This window comes from Aedes albopictus, chromosome 2 (genome assembly GCF_035046485.1).
Source record: "Aedes albopictus strain Foshan chromosome 2, AalbF5, whole genome shotgun sequence".
Lineage (NCBI taxonomy): Eukaryota > Metazoa > Arthropoda > Insecta > Diptera > Culicidae > Aedes > Aedes albopictus.
The window spans coordinates 189,481,661-189,506,424 of NC_085137.1; the positions used below are offsets into that span (position 1 = coordinate 189,481,661).

Consider the following 24,764-nt stretch of genomic DNA (forward strand, 5'->3'; position numbering starts at 1 on the left):
ATAGTCTGAGCCTATTTGCTTGCTAAAGTTTATTAGCTTATCAAAAAAGCCATGGGTTTGGTTCAATTTTATATTTAGCCGCTTCCGGAGGGAACTAGTTTCGGCACTACTGACAGTCCATAATGTGGTCTTAACCTACTTCCTCAATAACCGGTCATCAAGTTGTCGAAAAAGCCGTGATTTGGTTTGCCGCTGGCAAGAGTTTTGTCAACTTTTATATACGGCCACTTCCGGCGGAACACCTGGAACCGGTTCTGAAACTCTACCGGTTCATATAAGGTCTGAGACTGTTTTCTTGCTAACTGCTCATCAGGTTATCGAAAATGCCGTAGTTTGATGTGCCGCATACATGGGTTTGGATCACTTTTATATATGACCACTTCCAGCGGGACATCCGGAACCGGTTCCGATACACTGCCGGTTCAGATATGGTCTGATTTTTTTTATGCCAACCTTTCATTGGGCTATCAAAAAAGTCGCGCTTTGATATATCGCATGCATGGATTTGGTCCATTTTTATATTTATATTTGGCCACTTCCTGCGGGACTCCCGGAACACTACCGGTTCATTTATGGTCTGAGACTGTTTTCTTGCTGACTGTTCATCAGGTTATCCAAAATGCCGCAATTTCGCAATGGATTTGGTTCACTTCTATATTTGGCCACTTCCGGCGGGACTCCCGGAACACTACCGGTTCAGATATGGTCTGAGACTGTTTTCTTGCTGATTGTTCATCAGGTCATCCAAAATGCCGCAATTTGATGTATCGCCTGCATGGTTTTGGTTCACTTTTATATTTGGCCACTTCTGGCGGGACTCCCGGAACCGGTTCCGGAGCACTACCGGTTCAGATATGGTCTGAGACTGTTTTCTTGCTGATTGTTCATCAGGTCATCCAAAATGCCGCAATTTGATGTGTCGCATGTATGTGTTTGTTACATTTTTATGTATGGCCCCTTCCAAGGGTACTGGTCCGGAACACGTAAATGGTCATAACTCCGGAACGGCTGGACCGATCCGAACCATTTTCAATAGGAAACAATGGGACCAGATTCCGCGTCGAATGAACCGTCGGTCATTGAAATCGGTTGAGGTTTACTGCCAAAAAGTGATGCCCTACCCGTGGGGCAAATAGATTCTATGCAATCTATGACATGAAATTTGTGGAATATCGGCTTTCGGACATTTGAAGTTAGGTACCATCAATCGCATACCTTTCTAGATGTTTATTGTTCATAAATGAATGTCTTCAACAGATAAAATTTATAATAATGATTTGTTGTGCTCTTAGCGATGTTTTAGCATATTTTTTACATGTTAGACACAATCAGCATTCCAAATGGAGTTCTGGAAAAGTCTAAATGCAACTTAAACAAAAACTTTTCTTGCAGGACACACATGTGTTGATAAGAATGATCATTCTCAATCGATTAGTCCTAAAATGCATTTATCCATTATGTTGAATTATAAATATTGTTTGCATCTTATTATAGTTCTACGTTTGAAATAACTAGAATCATCAGGATTGAAAGAGCAACAATGTTGGATTGGAATGCTCTTTCTCGGTTTCATCGCTTAACCCCTAAGTAGAGTAACGTTAGATAAAACTAGAGCATCAGCGGGTAGCTTCCTTTACCAAGCAAATCCTTACATTAGAATTCCGCATACCTTACACGCACACAGTACACAATCCCGGCCAGCAGCTTAGCGTTTTTGTGACGATTGCTGTAACCAAAGATTTGTACATAAGATTTCGAGATCACAATAGACACACCGTAGGAACTCATACATACCTTTAATCGTCCGGGCTATCCTCGTAGGACGGGCTGGTCGGTGAGTAGGTTGGACTGGCCGGACTCGACGGGCTGTAGCCCTGCCCAGTTGGAGAGTAAGCCGGACTGGATGGTGAGTAGTTCGGCGACGTGGGTGTGTACACCGGACTGGTGGGGGAATATTTCTGACTTCCCGGGGAGTAGGAGGACATGTTCGGCGAGTAGGTCGCCGACGGGGAATAGGTCGGTGAACTGCTCATGAAGTTGTTGCTGCCACCAGGCGAATGCTGTGGAGAGCTTGGTGAATAGCTCGGGGAAGTTGGGGAGTATTTCGGGCTGGTCGGGGAATATTGCGGACTGGCGGGAGTGTATTGAGGACTTCCTCCGTACGAGGGCGAGGTTGGGGAATAACTTGGAGATGTTGGGGAGTATTTGGGAGACGATGGAGAGTAGGATGGTGAGGTTGGAGAGTAGTGCGGCGAGCTGGGTGAATAGTTGGGACTTGTCGGGGAGTATGAAGGGGTTGCTGGGGTGTAGTTGGGGGAGGTCGGTGAATAACTTGGAGAGGTAGGAGAGTATGATGGTGAAGTTGGGGAATAGGAGTTACTGGATGGTGAGTAGGATGGACTGGTTGGGGAATAAGCCGGAGAGGTTGGTGAGTAACTTGGAGAAGTGGGTGAGTACGGGCTGGTCGGGGAGTATGAAGGGGAGGTTGGAGAATATGCAGGGCTTGAAGGGCCGTATGGTTGCGAAGGAGAGTAGTGGGGCGAGGTCGGCGAATAGCTTGGAGATGTGGGAGAGTATTGTGGTGACGTTGGACTGTAGTTGGGGCTTGTTGGCGAATATCGTGGACTTGTTGGTGAGTAGGTTGGACTGGTGGGCGAATAGCTGGGACTGGTCGGTGAATATGCCGGGGAGGCTCCTCCTGGTGACGCAGCGGCATAGTTTGGACTGCTTGGAGAGTACGATGGAGATGCACTAGGAGATGACGGGAAGTATGGTGACATCGATGGTCCCGGAGAGCTTGGAGATCCTGGCATTGGTGACCACAGTGGTGACATTCCAGAAACGTCAGATTGTGCAGACGGTGAGAAGCTAGGTCCTCCTGGAGTCATTCCGCTGGGTGGTCCCGATGGAGACCAATCGCAATAACCAGGAGTCTGAGATTGTTGCCAAGGAGTCATAGCTGGGCTCATGCTTGGAGTTGCCCCAGGACCGAAGAACATTCCCGATCCTCCCATGATGGATGTGTGCGGAATTTCCATGCCCAATTTACACTTTTCGGCATCTAACAGCAAATCGAAACAGCCGGTACCCATTCTGGGCAGTTGTCCCATGATAATATTCTCGGACACTCCTCTCATAGGATCCACTTCGGCGTGAGCAGCGGCATCGTTCAACACGTCCACAGTTTCTTCGAAGGAACATCTCATAAGAGCACCGGTGTCCTGTCTGTTGATACCGTGACGTGTGATGGCCATCAAGTGACCCTTCGCAGTCATGACGTCACAAAGCAAGGCCAGATGACGATAGTTTACGTAAAGACCGTAGAACTGCAGAACGTTGTTCATTTCCTTCTCGACAGATTTTCGCACAGCTTCGATACCCAGCACTTGGAAGATTTCGCAAATGTCGTTACTGGCCGTTCGCACCGGATCGACATCTCTTTCGCTCAGTACTTTCATCATAGCAGTTCCGTCAGTTTCCAGCAGCCACTCTCCGATAGCTTTGAATTCGCCTTCCGGAGTGATGACGATCCTTCTCTTGGCATCCGTCTGGGGCAAATGCATGTACACCTTTCCGATGGCCTCGATACCTTGCAGGGTCATGTCTGACAACATGTTCGCTTCAATGCACCTCAGGAACATGTCGTCCTCCATCTTGTCCATGTTCTCTTCCTCGTTTTCCTGGAACTTGCTGTCGTCTCCGTTCATGATACGGATTCGAAGAACCAATTTGTCGGCGTTATCGTCGTTGAAGATACAGTTCAGGTCGTCACCGAACCCGGCGTTAATCTTCTCAGCAATCTGTTCCATGGTCAACTTCTTATCCGTCATACGCTTACGATCCAGCTCGATACGCAGCAACCACGGTGAAATACGGGTTGGATCAAAGTCCGGCATTTCGTAGTAGACGTTGACGAATTCCTGATCTTCGGCAATGACGGTGCGCTGTGGATCCGGGTCGTAGTAGATGGCCGTATTGGCCGTGACCTTCCTCAGAGTGGTATGTTCCAGACGACAGAGAACGTTCTTGGCCTTTTCAGCATCTCGAGCGGCTCCGCCCGTGAGGAATACCGTTAGGGAAGGAGCCTTCGGACGTTTGGAAATATTGATGATTTCCTTCAATCGGGGTACACCCAGGGTTACGTTCTTCGAGGACACACCAGCAAAATGGAAAGTGTTCAGTGTCATCTGGGTGGCAGGTTCTCCAAGTGACTGGGCAGCCAAGGCACCCACCATCTCACCCGGATTACACTGGGCCTGTTGGAACCGAGTTTCGATTTCTCCGATCAACCACTCAAACGCTTCGTTGTTCAACCGGAACTCCTCAGCGACGTACTTTGTGCACAGCGTTGACCGCACCAAACACTGGAAGAGCAGCGTGGCGTTTTCGTTGGCCTGTTTGGACAAACGATCCGTTCCGGCCACGATGACGCATTTGGTCAGCAGATCTCTCACGCCGTGAATGACCTTTAGCGGCGACAAATCCGTTGTGCCTCGTTTGTTGATGTGGAAGATCTTCTGCACATTCCAAATCATACGCTGCAAATTGCAAGGCAATACGACCTTCGAATCGCCGTTCGGGAAGATCTGTCTCAGTGCTTCACGATCCCGCAGCAACTGTTCGTACTCGGCTTCGATCTCTTGGATGACGTCCGGCGATTCCGTCAACTCCTTGATCACATCCTCGTTGAACACCCGACGCAGATTCCTCTCGTTCGTCGGATCGAAGCGATATCTTTTCTCAAACACCTTATTCGACAACTTGATCGTGGGCAAATTCTGGAACTCCACAGTCTCTCCGCACAGTCCGTCCTCTCCGTAACGCAACTGAATCAGCTGCCCGACAGAGTTTCGCACGGTTCCATCGTAGTTCACCATAACCGACTCCATAGCCTTGATCAGACGACGCTGGATGTAACCGGTTTCGGCAGTCTTTACAGCAGTATCAATCAAACCTTCGCGACCTCCCATAGCGTGGAAGTAGAACTCGGTCGGTGTCAGCCCGGCAAGGTACGAATTTTCCACGAAACCTCTTGATTCGGGACCGTAATCGTCCTTGATGAAGTGCGGCAGAGTGCGCTTGCGGAAACCGAACGGAATTCGCTTACCTTCGACGTTCTGTTGACCCACACAAGCAATAACCTACGGAGGGAAGAGAAGCATTAGATATTGAGAAAGGTGAAACACGAAAGGAAAAAATTCTTCCCTACCTGAGAAATATTAATATTGGATCCCTTGGAACCTGACACCACCATAGCCTTTAAGTTGTTGTATTCAGTCAACGATTTCTTAGCAGAGCCACCAGTTTTGTCTCGAGCATCGTTCAGAATGCGGTTCACCTGATTCTCGAAAGTCTGACGCAGCGTGTTACCGGGGGTCGGTTCCAGTTCCATGTTGTGAGCCTTCTGGATAACGCCAATGACATCCTCTTTGGCTTTGCGGATGGCCCTCTGAATTTCGGCGTAGGTCTGAGGATCGGCAATGGTGTCACCGATACCGATGCTGTGACCCTCCAACAGCAGCCAGTTGTTGACCACAGTCTGAATGTTACCGTAGAATCGACCGGCGATTTCGTGTCCCAGTTCGAGGAAAACGATGTGAAGCAAAGATCCGGCGGATGTTCCGAGGGTCTTCTTGCAGAGAATGCCCATGATCAGTTCGCCGTGTTCGACCATGACCTTGGTATCTCCGGGAGAGATCCACTTGTACGGACCGTCATCTTCTTCGTCCGGATGGGTCGAATGGGTACGAATCATATTGACGTTTCCGGGGATGATGAGGGTGAAGATCTGCTTTCCGGTCCAGAGAGGCTTAGGTTTGAGAATGCAAGGTTGTGGCATTTTTCCGTCCCAAGTGGGCAAGAACATCAGCAGGTTCATCATCTGCTCCTTCTCCAGGAAGACGTCTCGTTTGGTCATTTTTCGCACAGCTGTCAGCGTATCCTGCACAATACCCATGACGGGTTTGTTGGCCTGCGGAGTGATAATCTGTCGAGGGGTGATGTGGATGTTTTCGATTTCGGCACGCGTTTCCATGGACTGTGGTACGTGAAGATTCATTTCATCTCCGTCGAAATCAGCGTTGTACGGTGAGGTACAACTGAGGTTCATCCGGAAGGTGGACCACGGGAGGACTTTGACACGATGACCCATCATACTCATCTTGTGGAGAGTGGGCTGACGGTTGAAAATGACCAGATCGTCGTCGCGCAAGTGACGCTCTACTTTGTATCCGCACTGGAGATGAAGGTCACTGGACTTCGGGTGGAACCGAAGGTCAATACGTTCGCCGTTATCCCGGACGATGTATTTGGCGCCGGGATACTGAGAATTTCCTCTTCGTACAAGTTCCTGCATTCTGTCGATATTGAACGGCGTGACCAACTCCGGGAAGGTCATGTTCTGGGCAACCGAGCGAGGTACACCGACCTGGTCAATACGCAGATTCGGATCTGGAGTGATGACAGTACGAGCCGAGAAGTCCACACGCTTTCCCATCAAATTACCACGAATACGACCTTCCTTACCCTTCAAACGGGACTTGACACTCTTTAGAGGCTTTCCACTCTTCTGCATGGCCTTCGGCATTCCGGGCATGTCGTTATCCACCAAAGTGGCCACGTGGAACTGTAACATTTTGATGTTTTCTGCGATAACGTGAGCGGCGGCTCCGGTAGCTTCGTTCTTTTTCAATTCGTTGTTAGCTTTGATAATATCCGACAGCTTGTGGGTCAAATCGTCCTGATTCTTGGTGGCTCCGAACATAACGACAGCGGGCCTCACAGCCAGCGGAGGAACCGGCAAAACCGTGATGATCATCCAATCAGGGCGAGCAAACTTCGGATCCATACCCAGTACGTAGCATTCTTCGTCGGTAATGTGCTTAAGGATTTCCCAGACTCGTTCTGCCGTTACGGCGATCTTCTTTTCCTGTGAGTCCTCATTAACATGCTTCCATTCGGCAATCACGTCCAAACCGGTTCTCCGGAGCGATGGCTGGTAGTGACCGCAACCTCCGTGACCTTGCTTTTTGTTCGGATCCGGTGCGGCGCCATCCTTTGTGATATCCATGTCTTCACCGCCCTCGCAAATCTTCTTTCCCTTGCACAGATCGTAAACGTAGGCCAGCCGTTTGCGGGGTTGTCCTTTGGATTTCATAACGATTTCCTTGATCTTCGGGTTACTGGGAGCGACCAACATCTTCGAGCAGTAGAAGCATACGCAGCGCAGAATCTTGATGGTTTTGGTGACGAAACCGATGTGGAACACCGGCTTGGCCAAATCGATGTGACCGAAATGACCCGGACATTCGGTCATGTTACCGGCACACGTCTGGCACCGAGAGGTACGTTCGATGACACCTGGAACACGAAATGAAAAGAGAATGTCAGTTTTGATTTCATAATTCACTTTAATACTGCCACATCGTTGCTAATATTTGTGTTGTATTATCAGTCTACAATAGAATATGGTACCGATGGATGACTACGATATGAAGACTAGAGAATTTCCATCGGGAAGAACTTCAAGCACTTTTTCAGAGAATCCCCCCGAAGTTCACAGGTTACCTACCTATAAATATAGTTTCTTACAGAAATCTTACAGTCTGTACATTAGACAAAACTTTCGCTGGATACGCTCAATTCGCTGTACGCTGTTTTCATAAGAAAAAGGGACCGACGACTGCCAAATATTCCAGGACAAGACGTAGAATTGGGCAGTATAGCGATTTCAAGCAATAGACGTCTTGAACTTCTTAGAAAAGCGGAAGAGGAAGCCCAGCTGCGACGATGCTTACTTCACGACGTAAGAAACGTAGTCCATAAATATGATTTTGGAGTCAAGGTGAACCCCTCGGTTCTTCACTGTCGATACACGATGCAGTTAACTGTATTGTTCTGTTAACAATAACACAGATCGGTGAAGTAGTAGATTTGTAGTCATAAGCTGAACTTTAGTATGGTGAGAAGGTCAATTCTCCGTTTCTGCAATGAAATGGTGCAAAAAGCGTGGGTATTATAATTCCTTGTCTAATTTGATGCTGTTTGGGCAAAACTTTGGATAACTATGTTGTTTATGTTGCAAGAAATGGAGAAAATAACAACACTGTTGCCCAAAGTTTTGCTCAAACAGCATCAAATTAGGCAAGGAATCATAATACCCACGCTTTTTGCAATATTTCATTACAGTAACGGAGAATTGACCTTCTCACCATACTAAAATTCAGCTCATTACTACAAAACTAGTACTTCACCGATCTGTCCTATTATGATACCTAGCTCTTCAAGGAAATCCTCCAGGGAATCACCGTGCAATGTATAGTATGGTGAAACTTTCAGGAAGAATTCCTGGAGGAATCTCTAGAGGATTTCCTTGATGTATCGCAAAAGGAATACCTGTAGGAATTTCTGGAAGAATTCCTAGAGGAATATCCCGGACGAATCCTAAGAACTTTCAGAGGAATTCATGCTGGAATTTCCAGAGGAATCTTGGGGGACTTTCTGGAGGAGAGTGACGAATTAGCCTAAGTTAAAATACACATAAATAAAAATTTAAAAAAAAACTGGAGGAATCCCTTGTGAAATTCTTGGACGAATCCCAGGAAGAATTCCCGAAGAAATCCAAGGATCAATTTCTGAGAGAATTGTAGTAGGAGTTTCTAAAGAAATCCCAGAAATCCTAAAAAGAGTAAGCAGAGGAACTTTTGGAGAAATCCCTGAAACAGTTCCTGAAGAAACCTCACGAGGAAGCTTGAAAGCAATCCCAAGAGGAATTCTTAAGGGAATCTCTTAACAGATCCTGGAGGAATTCTTAGATTAATTGCTGGAGAAGTTTATGGAAGAATTCCGGGAGGGATTCCTGAGGGAATCCTAAGAAAAGCTCTCGGAGGCAGTTTCAAAGCAATCCTGGAAGTTGTTCCCGAAAGAATCACAGAAGGAATACCCTGGTGAATCCCTGGATGAATCTTGGAGAAATTTGTGACTCCATGATGAATCCCGGATGCAATCCCATGTGGAATTCCTTAGGGATTTTTTTTAATCTTAATTAACGAGATTTTTAGCCCTAGGCTAGTTTATCTAGGGACCCACGCTTTTACTTCCCTTCCGAAGGAAGAACTCACATTTTGTGAGTTTGTCGGGAGTGCGATTCGATCCCAGGTCCCTTCTTAGGGAATCTCACGAGAGCTTTCTTAGCGAATTCCTGGAAGAATTTCTGTAGGAGTCCCAGAATAAAAATTTGAAGAAATTCATGTCTGCAGTAATTTCTGGACGAATTATTAAAGGAATACTTGGATTTACCCCTAATGGAATTTTTAAGAAGTTTCTGGATTATTTTAAAATAATCTCTAGTGAAATTTTCTGCAAGAATTTCTTGGCGATATTCCTACAGAAATACTTCGAATAAGTCCAAGTGGAATTATTGGAGCAATCTCCAGCGGAATTCTGGAAGGAATATAAAAGAGACACGGACACGTTCAATACTTCCAGTAAGCTATTCGCTCTATACGTAGAAATCCTTGAAGAAATCTCTGAAGGAATACCTGCAGAAATACCTTAAAGGATCTCTGGAGAAATTCCTGACGGAAAACTCGAAAACAGCACTTGAACCATCACTGGAGGAACCTTTAAAGATATCCCAGGTCAAATTCCCGAAGAAATGTCTGGTGGAATCCCTAGATGAATTCTTAAAGGAATCTCTGGAGGAATTCAAGATGGAATCACAGCAGCAAGCTATGGAAAATTCCTGGAGGAATTGCTCATACTCATATGGTTTACGGAACTAGAATGAAAACTTAACAGTCATTTTGATTCCTCAAAACTACAATGCCTATTTGTATATTCACATATTCTTTTTTTTAGTGAATTAAGTGTGCCGCCCCAAAGAGCGCAGGCGCGGCGGAAATTTTCTGAGGATGACCGAAAAATAAAAGTAGGTTGAAACGTAAAACCAAATTACGATATTAATTTAATCCAGCTTTCCACGCTCGCCATAATGGCGGATGCTATAAAACAATATGACAATATCTGTGCCCCAGCTAACGCAACGACTTATTTCATCCATAGCAACCTTTGATAAACAATTATTTTCCTTGTCAACGGAAAAAAACAAACTCTGAATTTTATTATTATCATCAGACAAAATTGAAACTTTGAAATAATCATCCCGTTTATCGTTAAAATACCACTTCGTAAGGTAATGGATTTATTGATCCTCATTTATGTTCTCTGCATGTATCTCTATAAAATCAGTTTTATCTTCTAGTCTGAAAAATTGCCATATGTCCACATCATTATGTTGTTCCCGTCTAACAGTTTTGGTGGGAGGCCAGTAGCCGACCGGCTATGTCGAGGGTGATGACTTTGAGGCGTCGGAAGCCGCGACCGCGGTGGATGATCGGGAGCCATCTGGATACTGTAATGGCGGCTCGTTATGTGGTGTTTAGTGTTACGGACAGTCTTGTCGGTACGCGACGATACAACCAGTTTTCGTCAGGGCGTCTTGCGGGGGAGTTTTTCGTGGAACGCGTGCGACGTGGCCTAAGTGAGGGATTGACCAACAATTTGACGTTCCAACAGCAACATGACTCGTGGATTCGGAGATGTTGTAGGCTATGAGCTCTTGCCTGTCGCAACAGTGGGCCAGTATCCCAGCAGCGGTGCCCACGAGCGGCCATCAGGCGGTCTGAAATGGCGATTCACAGTGGACAGGATCAATGCCGAGGTTGCGAGCACAGCAGAAACAAGCGGGAAACTCTCAGGCGATTATGCAGGGCAATTCCTGATCGTCGTGAACAGGAATTCGGCAAACAGTTCCGGATTTCCCGGAGCTAGAACAATTGCCCTCAGACAAGATACTAGTGGCAATGTATCAAAGTCTATATTCAAACTTTACCACATAAATATGATCATAACTTGTGACAATGTACCCCGAAGAAATTCCTAACAGTTTACTCCGCTCCTAATAATAAATAGTCAATTTGGTTAGATTGTTAATTGCATTTCAATGAACGACTTCGCAGTACTAACCCAGCCCAAAGGGTTATATTTTACCACAGACCAACATACGTACCACTAATCATTCCCATATTACACCGATTTAATGACCAATTCCAATATTTGATAGTTGGCCAACTGTCCACCCGTGGTGCTCGCATGAGTTTTGCTCAAGTTTGACGTTTGCTCACTACCGCAACCTAGTTCTTGGTTGGCCAAACTGTTTTTTTAGCATCAGTGACTACATCGAAAAATGTTCAGAGTGTTACGTCTGTTTGTCGGTGGTTTTACATTCTAGGTGAAATCAACACATTAATTTTGTTTTCGACGGGTTACATTTGTCGAAACGTATTAGTTTGTGGAGTGTGGGAATTTAGGGCAATAAGTTTGAAGTTGGCGCTAGCTCGCAAAGTTCAATTTATTTTCTGCGCCTGAAGGTGGTTACGCGCATACGCCTGAGTGCGATGGGTGGCGGTCTTCATTGAACCGCAACTGGGTGTAAGGGGCTGTCCATAAACCAACTGGTGGTCATGTGGGGGGGGGGGGGGTTCAGCGAATGACCATTTTGTATGGACGAATAGAAATTTTGTATGGACTAATGACCACAACGGGGGGGGGGGGGGGGGGGGTGGGGGGGTTGAGAAGTCCCAAAAAATGACCACGTGGTTTATGGACAGCGCCTAAAGCGGAAAAGACTGACCCAACAGAGTGAGCGCCCCTTCGAAGGGGTGAAGGTTTGACGAGAAAAATCATCGAAACAATTGAAAGATAGTCGTAAAGGGAAGAGATGATACAGATTGAATACCACTGTGCTAATTCGCCAAGTTTTGAACGGATAGGAGTTTGTTTGACCTTCCAAAGCCAGTTAGTTATCCAGCCGTTGATTTAGTGATTCGGCTGGATATCCGTGGCAACCCTTGAAGCGTGATCGAGAACGGATTCAGGATTTTACCAGGCACCGTATTTCGGCGCAATCCCAAACCTCGTGACCCGTAATCACGACTGGCTGCTTCAGTTGTCAGTGTACACCAACGGCGGTTCGGGAAAAGGCCCAAGAAATCGACGCACCTCGGGCGTCCAGCTTCCACAGGTCATCGTCCGGACGGTCCTCGCGAAGTGCGCGACAGAAAGTATGATTCAGTAAGATAGTTAACGTTTGTCGAAGTGCATAAGCGAAAATCCCATTCCGGTGGTTTCCGGCCATGACAAACATATTTCAAGTTTTCAGGCTAAAAGAAAAATAAATGTTATAAAACTGATTAATTTTGTTTAGATACGATAACGAAACGCAGAAATTTTTCCTCTTTCGTTTTCCTCTGGCAGGGAAGAAATGTGTTTATCAAAGGTTGCTATGGATAAAATAAGTCGTTGCCTTACCTGGGGCACAGATACTGTCAAACTGTTTTATAGCATCCGCCATTATGGCGAGCGTGGAAAGCTGGATAGCATCACCGAGAAACACCAATTAAAATCGAACAAGATATTCACATATTGGGCGCCCATGCCGCCCAAAAGTCATCTCAAGTCAGCCTTCCCCCTGGGCCCCTCCAGAAGAAAATCTTAACTACACCAATGATTGAGACAATGCATTCTGAAGAAAAATTTAATACTTTTGAATCGGAAAAAATCGAATGTAAAAAATCGATTCGGTCGATGTTGTGGCACTTCAACATCGATCAAAAAAATCGAATAATCGAAACAAAAACGTCGACGTTGCGAACATCGATTTAGGGTCTGTGTCAATTGGCGAATTAAAATTAATTTTCACTTAAACTTGACAGTTCGATAATTATTTCCTTAGGTGAACTGTCAAGTTTAAGTGTTGAACTGTCAAATTTAAGTAAAAATTAATTTTAATTCGCCAATTTGACACAGACCCTTAAAATTATCCAACGCCAGACAAGTCTCTACGCAGAAACAGTCTGCCGGAGTTGAGGCTAGCAGCCCTGAAATCAGTCGAACATATCCAGACCAACAATTGAAAAGGCCACATCAACATTGCGTAAACAAATACGTTTATGTCGACTTGAGGCCTTTTGAACTCCACCCACGCATCTCACCACCACTATCAGAAAGCTTGTTGTTTGCGCTTTCTGTTAGTGGTGGTGAGGTGTGTGGGTGGAGTTCAAAAGGCCTGAAGCCGATAGAAACATGTTTGTTTACAAAATGTTGTTGAGGCCTTTTCAATTGTTGGTCTTGATATGAACTGTAGACGAGGCTGAGGACTTGAATCAACATGTTGATGGCATTTTGAAGTCCGTATACTATATTTAGTTACCGGATTGCGTACCGGTCGTTGCCAAATACTGTTGCGGTATAAACAAAATATTTTGAAAACCTATTTTGGAAGAATGTCTTCTGGGATTCCCCAGGAATTCCCTCTGATATACTAGCATGAATTTTTACTGAGTATCCTCGAGCAATACGTACTAAGATTTCCCCAGGAGTCTCTTCCGGGATTTTACCTAAAATGTCTACTGGGACTCCTCATTCTTTTCAGGATTCCTCCTTGAATTTCTCTGTGGATTCCTCCAAGAGTTCCTCCGGGAATTCATTCAGGAATTTCTCCAGGGTTTTTACTAGGAATTCCTTCGGGGATTACTCACAGAATTCCTCCGATGATTCCTCAAGGAATTCCTCCGAGGATCCTTCCAAGAATTCCTCCGGGGATACCCCCAGAAATTCTTGCGGGGATTCCTCCAGGGATTTCCCCAGGAATTCCTCCGGGGATTCCCTCAAGAGTTCCGCCGGGAATTCCTCCGAGGATTTCTCCGGGATGCTTCCGAGGATTCCTCCGGGAATTCCTCCGAGGATTCCTCCTGGAATTCCTCCGAGGATTCCTCCGGGAATTCCTCCGAGGATTCCTCCGGGAATTCCTCCGAGGATTCCTCCTGGAATTCCTCCGAGGATTCCTCCGGGAATTCCTCCGAGGATTCCTCCGGGAATTCCTCCGAGGATTCCTCCGGGAATTCCTCCAAGTATTTTTCCGGGAATTCCTCCGAGGATTCCTCCGAGAATTCCGCCGAGGACTCCTCCGAGAATTCCTCCGGAAATTCCTCCAGGAGTTCCTCCGAGAATTCCTCCAGGAATTCCTGCGGGAATTCCTTCAGGAATTCCTACGGGAATTCCTCCAGGAATTCCTCCGGGAATTTCTCCAGGAATATCTCCGAGGATTCCATCGGAAATTCCTTCAAGGAATTCTCCGGGAATTCCTCCTGAAATTCCGCCGAGGATTCCTCCGGGAATTCCTCCGGAAATTCCTCCGAGGATTCCTCCGGGGATTCCTCCAGGAATTCATTCGGGAATTCCTCCAGGAATACCTTCGGGAATTCCTCCAGGAATACCTCCGGGAATTTCTCCAGGAATACCTCCGGGAATTCCTTCAAGGAATCCTCCGGGAATTCCTTCAAGAATTCCTCCGGAAATTCCGCCGAGTATTCCTCCGAGGATTCCTCCGGGAATTTCTTCGGGAATTCCTCCGAGGATTCCTCCAGGAATTTCACTGAGGATTCTTCCAGGAATTCCTCCGAGGACTCCTCCGGGAAATTTTCCAAGATTTTCTCCAGGAATTCCATTAGGAGTTTCTCCAGGAATTCCTCCGGGGGTTCATTCAGAATTTTATTCGGATGTTTCTTCAGGAAATTCCTCCGTGATTTTTTTAGGAATTCCTCCGGGGATTCCTTCCAGCTATTCCCCGAGGATTGCTCCAGGCATTTCCTCGGGGAATTCACCTGAGGAATTTTCGGATGAATTTCTAGGGGAATCTTCGAAGGAATTCTAGGAGGAATCTCCACCGAAATTTTATATGAAATTCCCGGAGGAACTTCCGGATTAATCCCCGGATAAATTCTTTGGGAGTTATATTTTCTTTTGATTCTTCCAGCACTTCTCTCACCCGAACGCTGCGACGGGTACTCCTGGACATTTTCGCTTGTGATATTCGCAGATTTTATCTAACTGCAAGTGATTACAAAATTTGTTGCTTACCACTGGTGCGTTTCGTTCGAAACAAACAAATAAAAACAATACACCACTTTTGACATATTTGAAATAGCAATCGTTTCCCGCGCAACTATCGGGCGCCTAAATTTGTGCGCCCGATGTTTCCCGAAAGCCTCGCTGCTATTTTACTAGCCCGGTTAGTAGCCCCCGATAAGGTATAGCGCTATGATACTGCGCTATGTAATTTAGTTTAGTCGCGCACCGGTAAAGGTGCTCTTAGCAGGCCTGGTAGCTCACTATTTAGTGACTTGGTCACTATTTTCGTGTAAGTTACTATAAAGTCACTATTTTCAACACTTTTCAACTAAAGTCACTTTTTCTGTTAAAAAGTCACTAAAAATAAGTTGAAAATTATTTTCATCGTCCTGCAATCTTGTCAGTAAGTTGATATCTAGAATAGTGTCTAAAGCATTGTGTTATTGGAGACAATAAAATGTGTAGTCCATAAAGGTATGTTCGCAAGTTCATTAATCGCCTTTATAGAGTAACTTATTAGTATCGCTTTTTTTAACATATGATTCAGGTGACTAAACTTCAAACAGGAGTTTGTAGTGGTCCTGGAAAATAAAAAAAAACTGATTTTTTTTCTTTAAATTAAATTGCATTTTTAGAACTCTTGATGAAACTTTTGGCGGAGTTTACTTTAAAATGTTCAGTGAGCATGCTGAAAGCCTTGTGTTTATTTACGGATATGTATGAACTTCTGTATGTATTCCTTACAAGATCTTGCATGTGATATTGTAGTGCAGTTCCTGGATGAAATTCCGACAGATTTCGTGAGCCTGATAAAATTCGTTAAAATATATTTAACAAATACAATCCTGAAAAATGATGGTTTTTAATTCCATTAGAATATGTGGAATATATTTTTTACTGTACTCATCAATTTTTTTCTGAAAAAAATACTTAAAAAAGAAAGCCACTGCATTTGGAAAACATCTGTTAGTGAAAGTCTTTTGGTATGCTTTTGTAGTCATTGTATGTCCTGAATGATTAATAATAAAACTCTTTGAGATATCTCCGAGATGATACCTCCCTAAAATCTATCCAGAAAATCAGAAAATCATCCAAAAATAGTCCAATAACTGGAACAGAAATTATTGTAAATTGGCTGCACTTTTCGAAAGCAACAAAAAATGTTGTTGTAATAGATTTTTGATTGTTTATCAGTAGTTCTACTATTGAAATAATTCCGTTTATCTCGAATTCGTCGAAAACCGATTGTGCTCTAGAGCAAACATGGGAAGTTTAGAGTTAATGTTGATCAACACATCTATTGACGTTCATCAGCCTTATGCTCATCTAGTTGTGCACACTTTCTTGCTAGAAAATTGAATATACATGCAATTTCGTACAAATTTTGAAATAATTGGAAGTTTTTTCTTGAAAATGTTCATTATGGGATACTCTAGGGTTTTCTGAATCAAGTTCGTCCAACAATTTTCAATCACTGTCAAATATCACTATTTAGTCACTTTTTTGCTATCTGTAAGTCACTATTTGGTCACTATTTTCGATGAATTGGTTACTAAATTAACTATTCTGACCATCAGATGTTGCTACCAGCCCTGTCTTAGGGGCTGTCCATAAACCACGTGGCCATGAGGGGGGGTGTTCGGCCGATGACCATTTTGTATGGACAAATAAAAATTTTTGTATGTGTGCCGCCAACACCCCTCGGTGCAGCGACGCCGCTGCTTGTGGAGACACTTTCTAACAGGCCGCACATGAACGATTTGTCAAGTGTGACACTTGGTGTGACAGATGTGTAAAAGCGACTGAAACAAGTCATGAAAGATTGATTTTCTTTTCCGTGAGTTTACGATACGAGAACTATTAGCCTATTAGCTTAAAATCCTAAATAACTATAAGTTTATTTCCAAATCCTACATCTAAACGGTGAATTTGTACTTAAAACTAGTGATCTGAATTGTTGTTATTGTAAGTGAATTAAGATTGAAGCTGATTGAACTTAAAAACTAATATGTACACATTCTTATAGCTAAACACAGATTCACAAGGATTGTCGATACAAACATTTACAAATTTCCACCTGAACTTAACTGTAAGTAAACTAAAAGTTAATTCTAACGGAGCTTAACATTAATATGTACAAAACATTTGTAGCAAACACAAATCTAAGGGATCTTCGATACGATTCCTCCCTATTCTGTAGCGCAATCACTAAAATCGTAAGTTGTCTATATGATGTTTTTCTATCGCTATCTTAATAAAATTAAATTTTGTAGCTTGAAGCTAACACCACCGAAAATCGTGTTTGCTGTCGAGAATTAGTGATTATCCGTCCCAACCAGGGTTGACAATCGTCCTTCTCGTCACCACTGCGTGAAGATAACAAAAAAACAATCTTCGTCCAAAAGAACAACGGTGACGATTAGCCGTTTCGTCGCCGACTGCGGGCGTCACGACGAAGCTCAATCATAAATAGTCACCCACCAACTTTTCCGTCGTCCTCTTTGTTCCCTGGAAATGAGCGACGACGGGCCAAGCGAACGCCAACTGGGAATAGCTTTTATTGGCGTTTCGGCACTAACGGTGATGTGAAACCTCACTAGCTCAGGTGGTAAGAGTGCTGGATTGGCAATCTAGAGGTTCGTTGTTTGATTCCGGGTGCAATTATTTTTTTATTAAAATCTGTTTTTTTGTGTGTTGCTGGTGGCAACATTGACTCCGTCGGCTAGATGCACTTGGACGAAGAGCGAAACGAAGCGAATGAAGATTTTGTTTTCGTCACGACGCAAGCCCTTCACGACGATTCGCTGGCTTGAATGAGTCATCCGATGTGGAACGAGCAACGATGACGATTTAGTTTTCGTTCTCGTCGTCGACTTTTTTGGTCGCACGGCGACGATTTTCAGCCCTGGTCCCAACAGTATGGACTAATGACCACGCGGGGGGGGGGGGGGGGGGTTGAAAAGTCCCAAAAAATGACCACGTGGTTTATGGACAGCCCCTTATTTTATTGCATCAAATATTCCGTTCTTCGCCACGAGAAAGAGTGCCACTGCCAAGACAGACCCTTGTGGAACGCCAGCTTTTTCAGCGCAAGAAGACGATTTAGTGTTGTCAATAACGACCCGGAAAGACCGCCAAGAAAGAAAGTTACGAACGAAGTACAGCGTATGTCCGCCTATGCCGTGGCCTATGCCCCAGTTTTCTAGTTGACCTAAAACAAAAGGTGTCCATGTACATATTCGGAACAATGCTCCAGGTTAAAAATTGATAAAAAGAAACAAAGGTACTTACCCGATTTTGTCTGCAGACAAGGGCTTGACAAAATCGGGTCATCGCCGTCATTGCAGTACGTACATATATCAAGGGTGAACGGTTGTCATCATAGGGTAATTCATGTAATTTGGACAGGCTGAGGACAACGTTAGAAAAATCGTCTTCTAGCTTCCTTAGAAAACAATTAATTATTTTGCAAAGTTACTAATACGCTTATAATATGATTGTACTTTGCATTCCTGGTGACAAAAACCTTAACGAAAGCATTTTAAGTTAAGAAAATCCCAATTTCCAATCACCTGTTAGAATTGCATTTTGGACACCAAATATATGTTTTGGACATCCTCAGGTATATATAAATTGGACAGGGCAATTATCTCAATGTTTAGCCATGAATACTGCTAAATCATGGAAGTAGCATAAATTAACAATATTTTCCTGCAAGGGGCTGTCCATTAATTACGTAAGGGAATTTTCGCGATTTTCTGACACCCCCTCCCCCCCTTATAAGATTTTTTGTATGAGAACCCAAAAATTTTTGTATGGCGCGTAAGATTTCTCAACACCCCCCTCCCCCTATAAACCCTTACGCAATTAATGGACAGCCCCCAATAAAATTTCTCCGCTTAGCAGGCATCTATTTTGATAACTATTACAGATTTTGTTAAAATCAAGGAAATATCACCAGACCTAAAGAATACGTCTCCAAGTATGCAATCGCACAGCATCCCCATGTAGTTCGTCAGATGACCAAAATATAGGGGTAGGCGGGGCAATATGGACACCCCCATGGGGCAATATGGACACCATGAGACTTTTACGAATTTCGTATAGTTTCTACACCTATAAAGTCATTTCATTACAAAACAACTATTATGGATGAAAAATACGCCGAAGTAGTTCATTTTTGTCAGCATGTAGGGGGGGGGGGTGGGGGTAAGACGGACCGGGTGGGTAAGACGGACCACCGACTAGTTCTGTCACTTAAGAGCTGAAATTTGGCTTTCTTTTACGATTAACTGTTTCTTATTACCAGTTAACGATTATTGAACCATTCCATGAGAGAATACATATGTCAAAAGTGCAAAAAATAAACAATTCAGGCGAAACATTTCAATAGGTCCTATCTGCATTTGAGAGGCTCTCTTTGTTCACTTTCTCTTTAAATAATTGCAATGTAATGGTACACTTTTCAACTATTTTTGCAGTACAAATCAAAAGACGATTGTTTTGACCATCGTTCAATGCAAGGAGACAATCATAATACAAATAAACAGCTGAGATATTAACGAAAGAGAGGGAAACCAAAGAGAGCCTCTATTTTGCAGATTGGACCTTTAGACATGTTTGGCCTGAATTGTTTACCTAGCTACACGCTTTTGTGATGGGATCTATTTTTTTGGCGGCAATAAATAAGCTTTTTTAACATTAAATTGCAAAGTTTTCGCATTTTATTTTGAGTTTCCCAGCTGTTTTAAACTGTTCCGTGCTATACACAACGAAATTCAGGTAAATTTCATATGTCGTTTTCGTTTTTGCGGTGGTGCTACACCGGTGTAGCACTTTTGCACCGAAAACGTTCGTTTTTGATTTTCGTGCTACACCGGTGCAGCACTTTTTCTGCACCGCACATGATAGTGTAGCACTCAAAAAATCGGGAGTGTAGCTGGTGCACACCGTGTCCACCAATCAGTGTTTGCAAAGTTGTAAATATTTTGGTGTTTATACACGCACACCAATGCAACTACACCGAAAATGTTCGTTTATTCAACGAAAAGTGTAGCACGAAGCGGTGTAGCACCGCCGCAAAAACGAAAACGACAATAGATTATGAATAACGGTGGTGGAATTAATATTTTGCGTTGTGTGGGGGTAAGACGGTCCGCCTTAAGGGTGGGTAAGACGGACAGTGTTGGGGTTACTTTGATAATGCCGTGAGAAACACATTAAAACCCACACATTGTTCATAGATTGAAATCTATGGAGTAGAAAAATGATTGTGGAAGCCGTGTAAAGCATTTCATATTGATTTTTTGTTTAAAAATTCGTTATATTAGATGTTTTGTTGTTGGAATAGTTTGAACTTCGTAAAATTACCAGAGCATTGCATACTGTTAGGCGTTTAATAGCGTATGGAGGTTTCCAACTTACAAAATAGATTTTAATTTGCAAAAACACGTTTCGCTAAGAGATTCAAAGCCAAATTTAGATTCTACAATGATTGATCTATCGAATATAAACGGCCATAATCATCATTTAGCACAATTAATGGCTTATTAGCTAATTTTCCAAACGTGTCCATCTTACCCACCCTACCGGTCCGTCTTACACACACCGTTAAAAATCATACATTTGGAGATCACTTTTTAATTATCTCAAAAGTCATGGAAAATCAAATTTTATTGCAAAATCGGCTTGCAGACTGTAAAGTACCTTAGTTGAAGTAAATAGTATGGACATAAAATTTTAATTATCGCATTGTTTACACTGTCAAAATAGAGTGTTTGCTAACCATGTCCGTCTTAAAACCACCACACCCCCCCCCCCCCCCCCCTACAGCTGTACCTAGAACAACTATTTTCCACTTCTGTCGTTTTTTTGAACAATTTGTTTCACCCTTTGTCTACTATAGTGAACATTTAACCGAAAATATACTGAAATCGAAGAATTGGGTTGGTTTGTGATTTAGGTTATATTTTTCTCTTGCCGCTTCTCTCAAAAAGGTGAGTGTCCATTTTGCCCCGGCAGCAGAAGATATTTCCAAACTTGATTTTTGATATAATATAGAAGAAAATATAAACATGTTAAGCATGTAGATACAGCAAAACTACTTGCATGTGTTCTAGAAATATCAGGTTTTAATCGACCTGCAATAAATTAATCACTAAACCTTATTTTAGATGGCGTGAAAATTATAATTTCCATGCACAAAAAACGGAGGACGCAACTTTTTCGTGTAAAATCAAGTATAATTTTAATTTCGAATGTTTATTTCCTGAAACTACGTTTTAGACAAATGGACTATATTCTCCATTCATCAAAAGTTCAAAAAAGTTCGCATATTTCAAAATATTGAGGGTGTCCATTCTGCCCCGGGTGTCCATAATGCCCCGCCTACCCCTATTTACAGTTAAAAACTTGTAATGTATTTTGGACACCATCTATTTTAACCCACGAGCGATCGCGCTGTTGTATTTTGTACAACACGTTGAAAAAATCTTGCTTATTGTACTCAGCATTAGCGTGGTGCTGACGCTTGTAGTCAACCGCGCGAGTTATGGAAGGTTAAGCGTTCTAGATGAATGTTGAGAGATTGGGTGCCTAATGCTTATTTATTGAACATTTTTAATTGCAGTAAGGCTTTAAAATTTCTTACAATTGTTAATTCAACGATTTTGATGTGTGTGAAGTGTATGTCGTTTTGCATACCTGTGCATTTGAGGGGTTTTAGTGAAACAATTTACATTTTCGATAATTTTGATGTAAATTCTTAATTGTTAAGCGTATTTTCAACGTAAGTCAGATTAGGGTCTGTTTGATCCAAGGTTTTTTTTTTTTTTTTTTTTTTTTTTTTTTTTTTTTTTTTTTTTTTTTTTTTTTTTTTTTTTTTTTTTTTTTTGAAGAGTGACCAGGTGGAGCTGCAGGACAGCTGATGGCAAAGCCTGGACCCTTTCCCAACTTTCCCAACTTTCCCCCTACTAGGACTAATACTCACGATGGACTAGACGATGTCGTCAACTTGAGCAAAGTGTGTAGTAATTAGCATTAGGTCGTAGTAGTTTTTAAAAATACTGTTTTTAACTTTTCCCATCGCACTAGTGTTTTGATCGAATGGAAGCTCCAAAGATGATTTGATAATTGAACAATATTTCAATAATCGAAAATCTCCGAGGTCACTGGACAACATTCAGAGATAAAAAAGGGTGTCTATGTCTATGTTAACGCCTTCAGAGTACTATTCTTAAGAAATATACAAAGAGCAAAAAGAAAAAAAATGTGTCGTAGCTAATTTTTAAAGATTTGATATTTCTGAAAATTATTCGAAGACAGCTACCAGAGCTAGCGTTTTTAGCCGATATGGGCAACTAGTTTTTCTGACAGCTTCCCCAAATAATAATCAGATAATATCCTCAGTTATTTTATAATACATTCTGAAAATTATTTCAAGCTGATTATCAATAGTGTCAATAACCGATGTTAGTCATTGACAGCACCAGCATCATCTCCAAATAACTCTCATATTAGTGTTAGATAACACTTTTTGAGCTTCCATTCGATGTTGTAATGAAATCAGTCAAACCCTATACGTCGAAATATAGTCTATAATGTGTCAAATTGTGTTCTTAATTTCGTCTAGTCGTCTTCTGCATATCTGTGATCAGCTAAGTCCGAAGTATTATTACATCTACCGTAACCCTTCAGATTGTCAACCGTCCTAAGTCCTAAAGAAACATGTAACAAAATTCCTGCTTTTTTGGTCAGTGTTATAATACCGTCTACAATATAAAACAAAAAAGTTCAGTCAGCTGATTTTTGTGTCAAAAATTAAAATGATTAAGATTATTTGCCAACTTCTATATATTCATCCCTACAAAACCTATAAAAAGAAGAAATACAAATATAAACTCATTTCTAAAATCAGCAGTTTTGACTGATTAGGGTCCAGAATTTTCTAAAGGTAATAAATTTAATTGTTAACGTTACCTAATCTGTAAGGCTGTAAGTCAACTTATCCTAGCGTCCCCTGTCCTGTGTACTTTCGAATTCAAGTGATGAATAATGAGTGTAACGCAGAGACCTCCCCTACCCACTCTTGCGTTACGTTAAATTCAACAATTATTGTTAAATTTGAGAAAATTTAAAGAATGTAAAGATTAGGTCTATGCAAGCTGAATTATAACTTGTGATAAATGCACTACGGATACTCCTTTGGTTCCCATTAGCACTTACGGCCGATTTCTTCACTTGCGCTCAACTCGTAAACCAGATATATCTAGTTCAAAGTCCAAGCAGTGGAGAATAAACTGGCGCTAAAATGCTAATGGGTTAAGCCCTCCCATCGCGTCAAGATCGAATATCCAGGGGGAGGGAGGTCTGTTTGATCCAAGGTTTGATCCAATAATCGATATTGAGAAGTATCCACTTGTATTAGCTCTCCGGAACAAGACATACATCGCCGTGCATGTATAAATTACATACATGTCCAAATTATATTTTTTTACCCTTCACAATTTTTTAGTAAACCGTTGATTAATGTCCAGTGAAATCAGGAAATTACTTCCATGCGAACCTATTTTACTTTCCGCAAGGACTGCCTTTCGCACACCTTATCATCTCTCTGAGTTAAGGTAGTTCCCAACATACTGCGCATTACAAAACATACAACCCCTCCTCCCCCTTCCCACTTCATCACGTCCAAAGCAACACTCACCCTGACGGGGATCCATCAGACCGCACAGCTTCGGTCGGCCACCTTCCATCGTTTCCGCATACTGAATGCCACCCTCCGTCACCGACATGCGACGGATTTCGTCCGGCGAAAGGATCCCGAACTGGACCTTTTTGACCGTCCGAAGCGGCGCCTTCGAATCGCCGTTCATTTTGGCAGTCGCTGCCTACTTCGCTTACTGTTGTTGTTCTTCTTGTTTGTTCTCTTTCTCCTGCTTCCGTTCAGACGAAAAAAGTTTTCTTCTTCCCGTCGTCGTCGTCGCTCGACACACAGGGAAGTGGATTAGTCAGCTGCGGAGGAAAAAAAAAATCCAAAATTTTCAAACGCTCTTTTCCACCAACAAACACATCCAATTCCTCCGGAAAACACTCACAATCGATTCCCCGCGGCTTGGGGAACAAATTTTGCACGGTTTTAGCACAATTAGCGCACAATGTCAACACTATTCGAGCGAAATAAAATCAGCCCAAAATTTTCCGTCACAAAGCACACGCGTCCATTTGCTAAAAGTGGGCCTCCTCACTTTGGCTGATGGCGGCCAACGAGCGACGTCAATGTGTGTGGTGAAATCCAGCGAGCCGCGAGCGAACTGCCGAACAAGCGGAGCCATCAGTGGTGGACTCCGAACGAGCAACGGTGACACAGTGTTGCCAAGTGTTAGCATTCGTTTAATATATTTGAAATATTCGTATAATGATTGCTTTAGACAGAGAGAAGAGCTGATTTTTCAGTAATTCGTAGTAACAAAAATAACTGATTTCAAAGGAAATATGCGTTTTTTGAATCCACCTTCGTAATATTAACCGACATAATAACATTAAAAACAGTTAGTAAGCAACGCAACAAGATCTGGCACCGCTGCCCCAGCTGAACGATGCGCGCCGAAGACGAAGCCGAATGTTGACAGATCGACAGACAGTTTGTTAAAATGAGCTACTGTCATCGTGTTTGTTTACCTCGCAGCGCTCAGTTTGCAGGGGTGGAATGGAATCGTCAAGGTTATTATATATAGTAATAATTGTGTAGATTACGGTGTTTATCGATTGGTGGGAAGCTTGGCCGCACCGCTTCC

The 24,764-nt window shown here is 43.1% G+C and overlaps 1 protein-coding gene across 1 annotated transcript; it reads right to left on the reverse strand.

The window, feature by feature from the left end:
* Positions 1-1,212: 1,212 nt before the first annotated feature.
* LOC134287836 (DNA-directed RNA polymerase II subunit RPB1) lies at positions 1,213-24,281 on the reverse strand. The gene is made up of 5 exons (XM_062850856.1): positions 24,066-24,281; positions 23,675-23,982; positions 5,210-7,359; positions 1,795-5,141; positions 1,213-1,726 (listed from the first exon to the last, which is right to left on the reverse strand). Exons 2-4 carry the CDS (start codon positions 23,841-23,843, stop codon positions 1,797-1,799), a joined length of 5,664 nt encoding a protein of 1,887 aa, XP_062706840.1. The 5' UTR covers positions 23,844-23,982; positions 24,066-24,281; the 3' UTR covers positions 1,213-1,726; positions 1,795-1,796.
* Between the last annotated feature and the right edge of the window lie 483 nt (positions 24,282-24,764).

Bases quoted from the DNA above. Each gene is read 5' to 3' on its own strand.
- LOC134287836 (XM_062850856.1), bottom strand. From the start codon at position 23,843: ATGAACGGCGATTCGAAGGCGCCGCTTCGGACGGTCAAAAAGGTCCAG. The intron at 7,360-23,674 runs GTGAGTGTTGCT...TTCGTGTTCCAG, and splicing joins TCTGATGGATCCCCGTCAGG to GTGTCATCGAACGTACCTCT. The intron at 5,142-5,209 runs GTAGGGAAGAAT...TTCCCTCCGTAG, and splicing joins CCAATATTAATATTTCTCAG to GTTATTGCTTGTGTGGGTCA.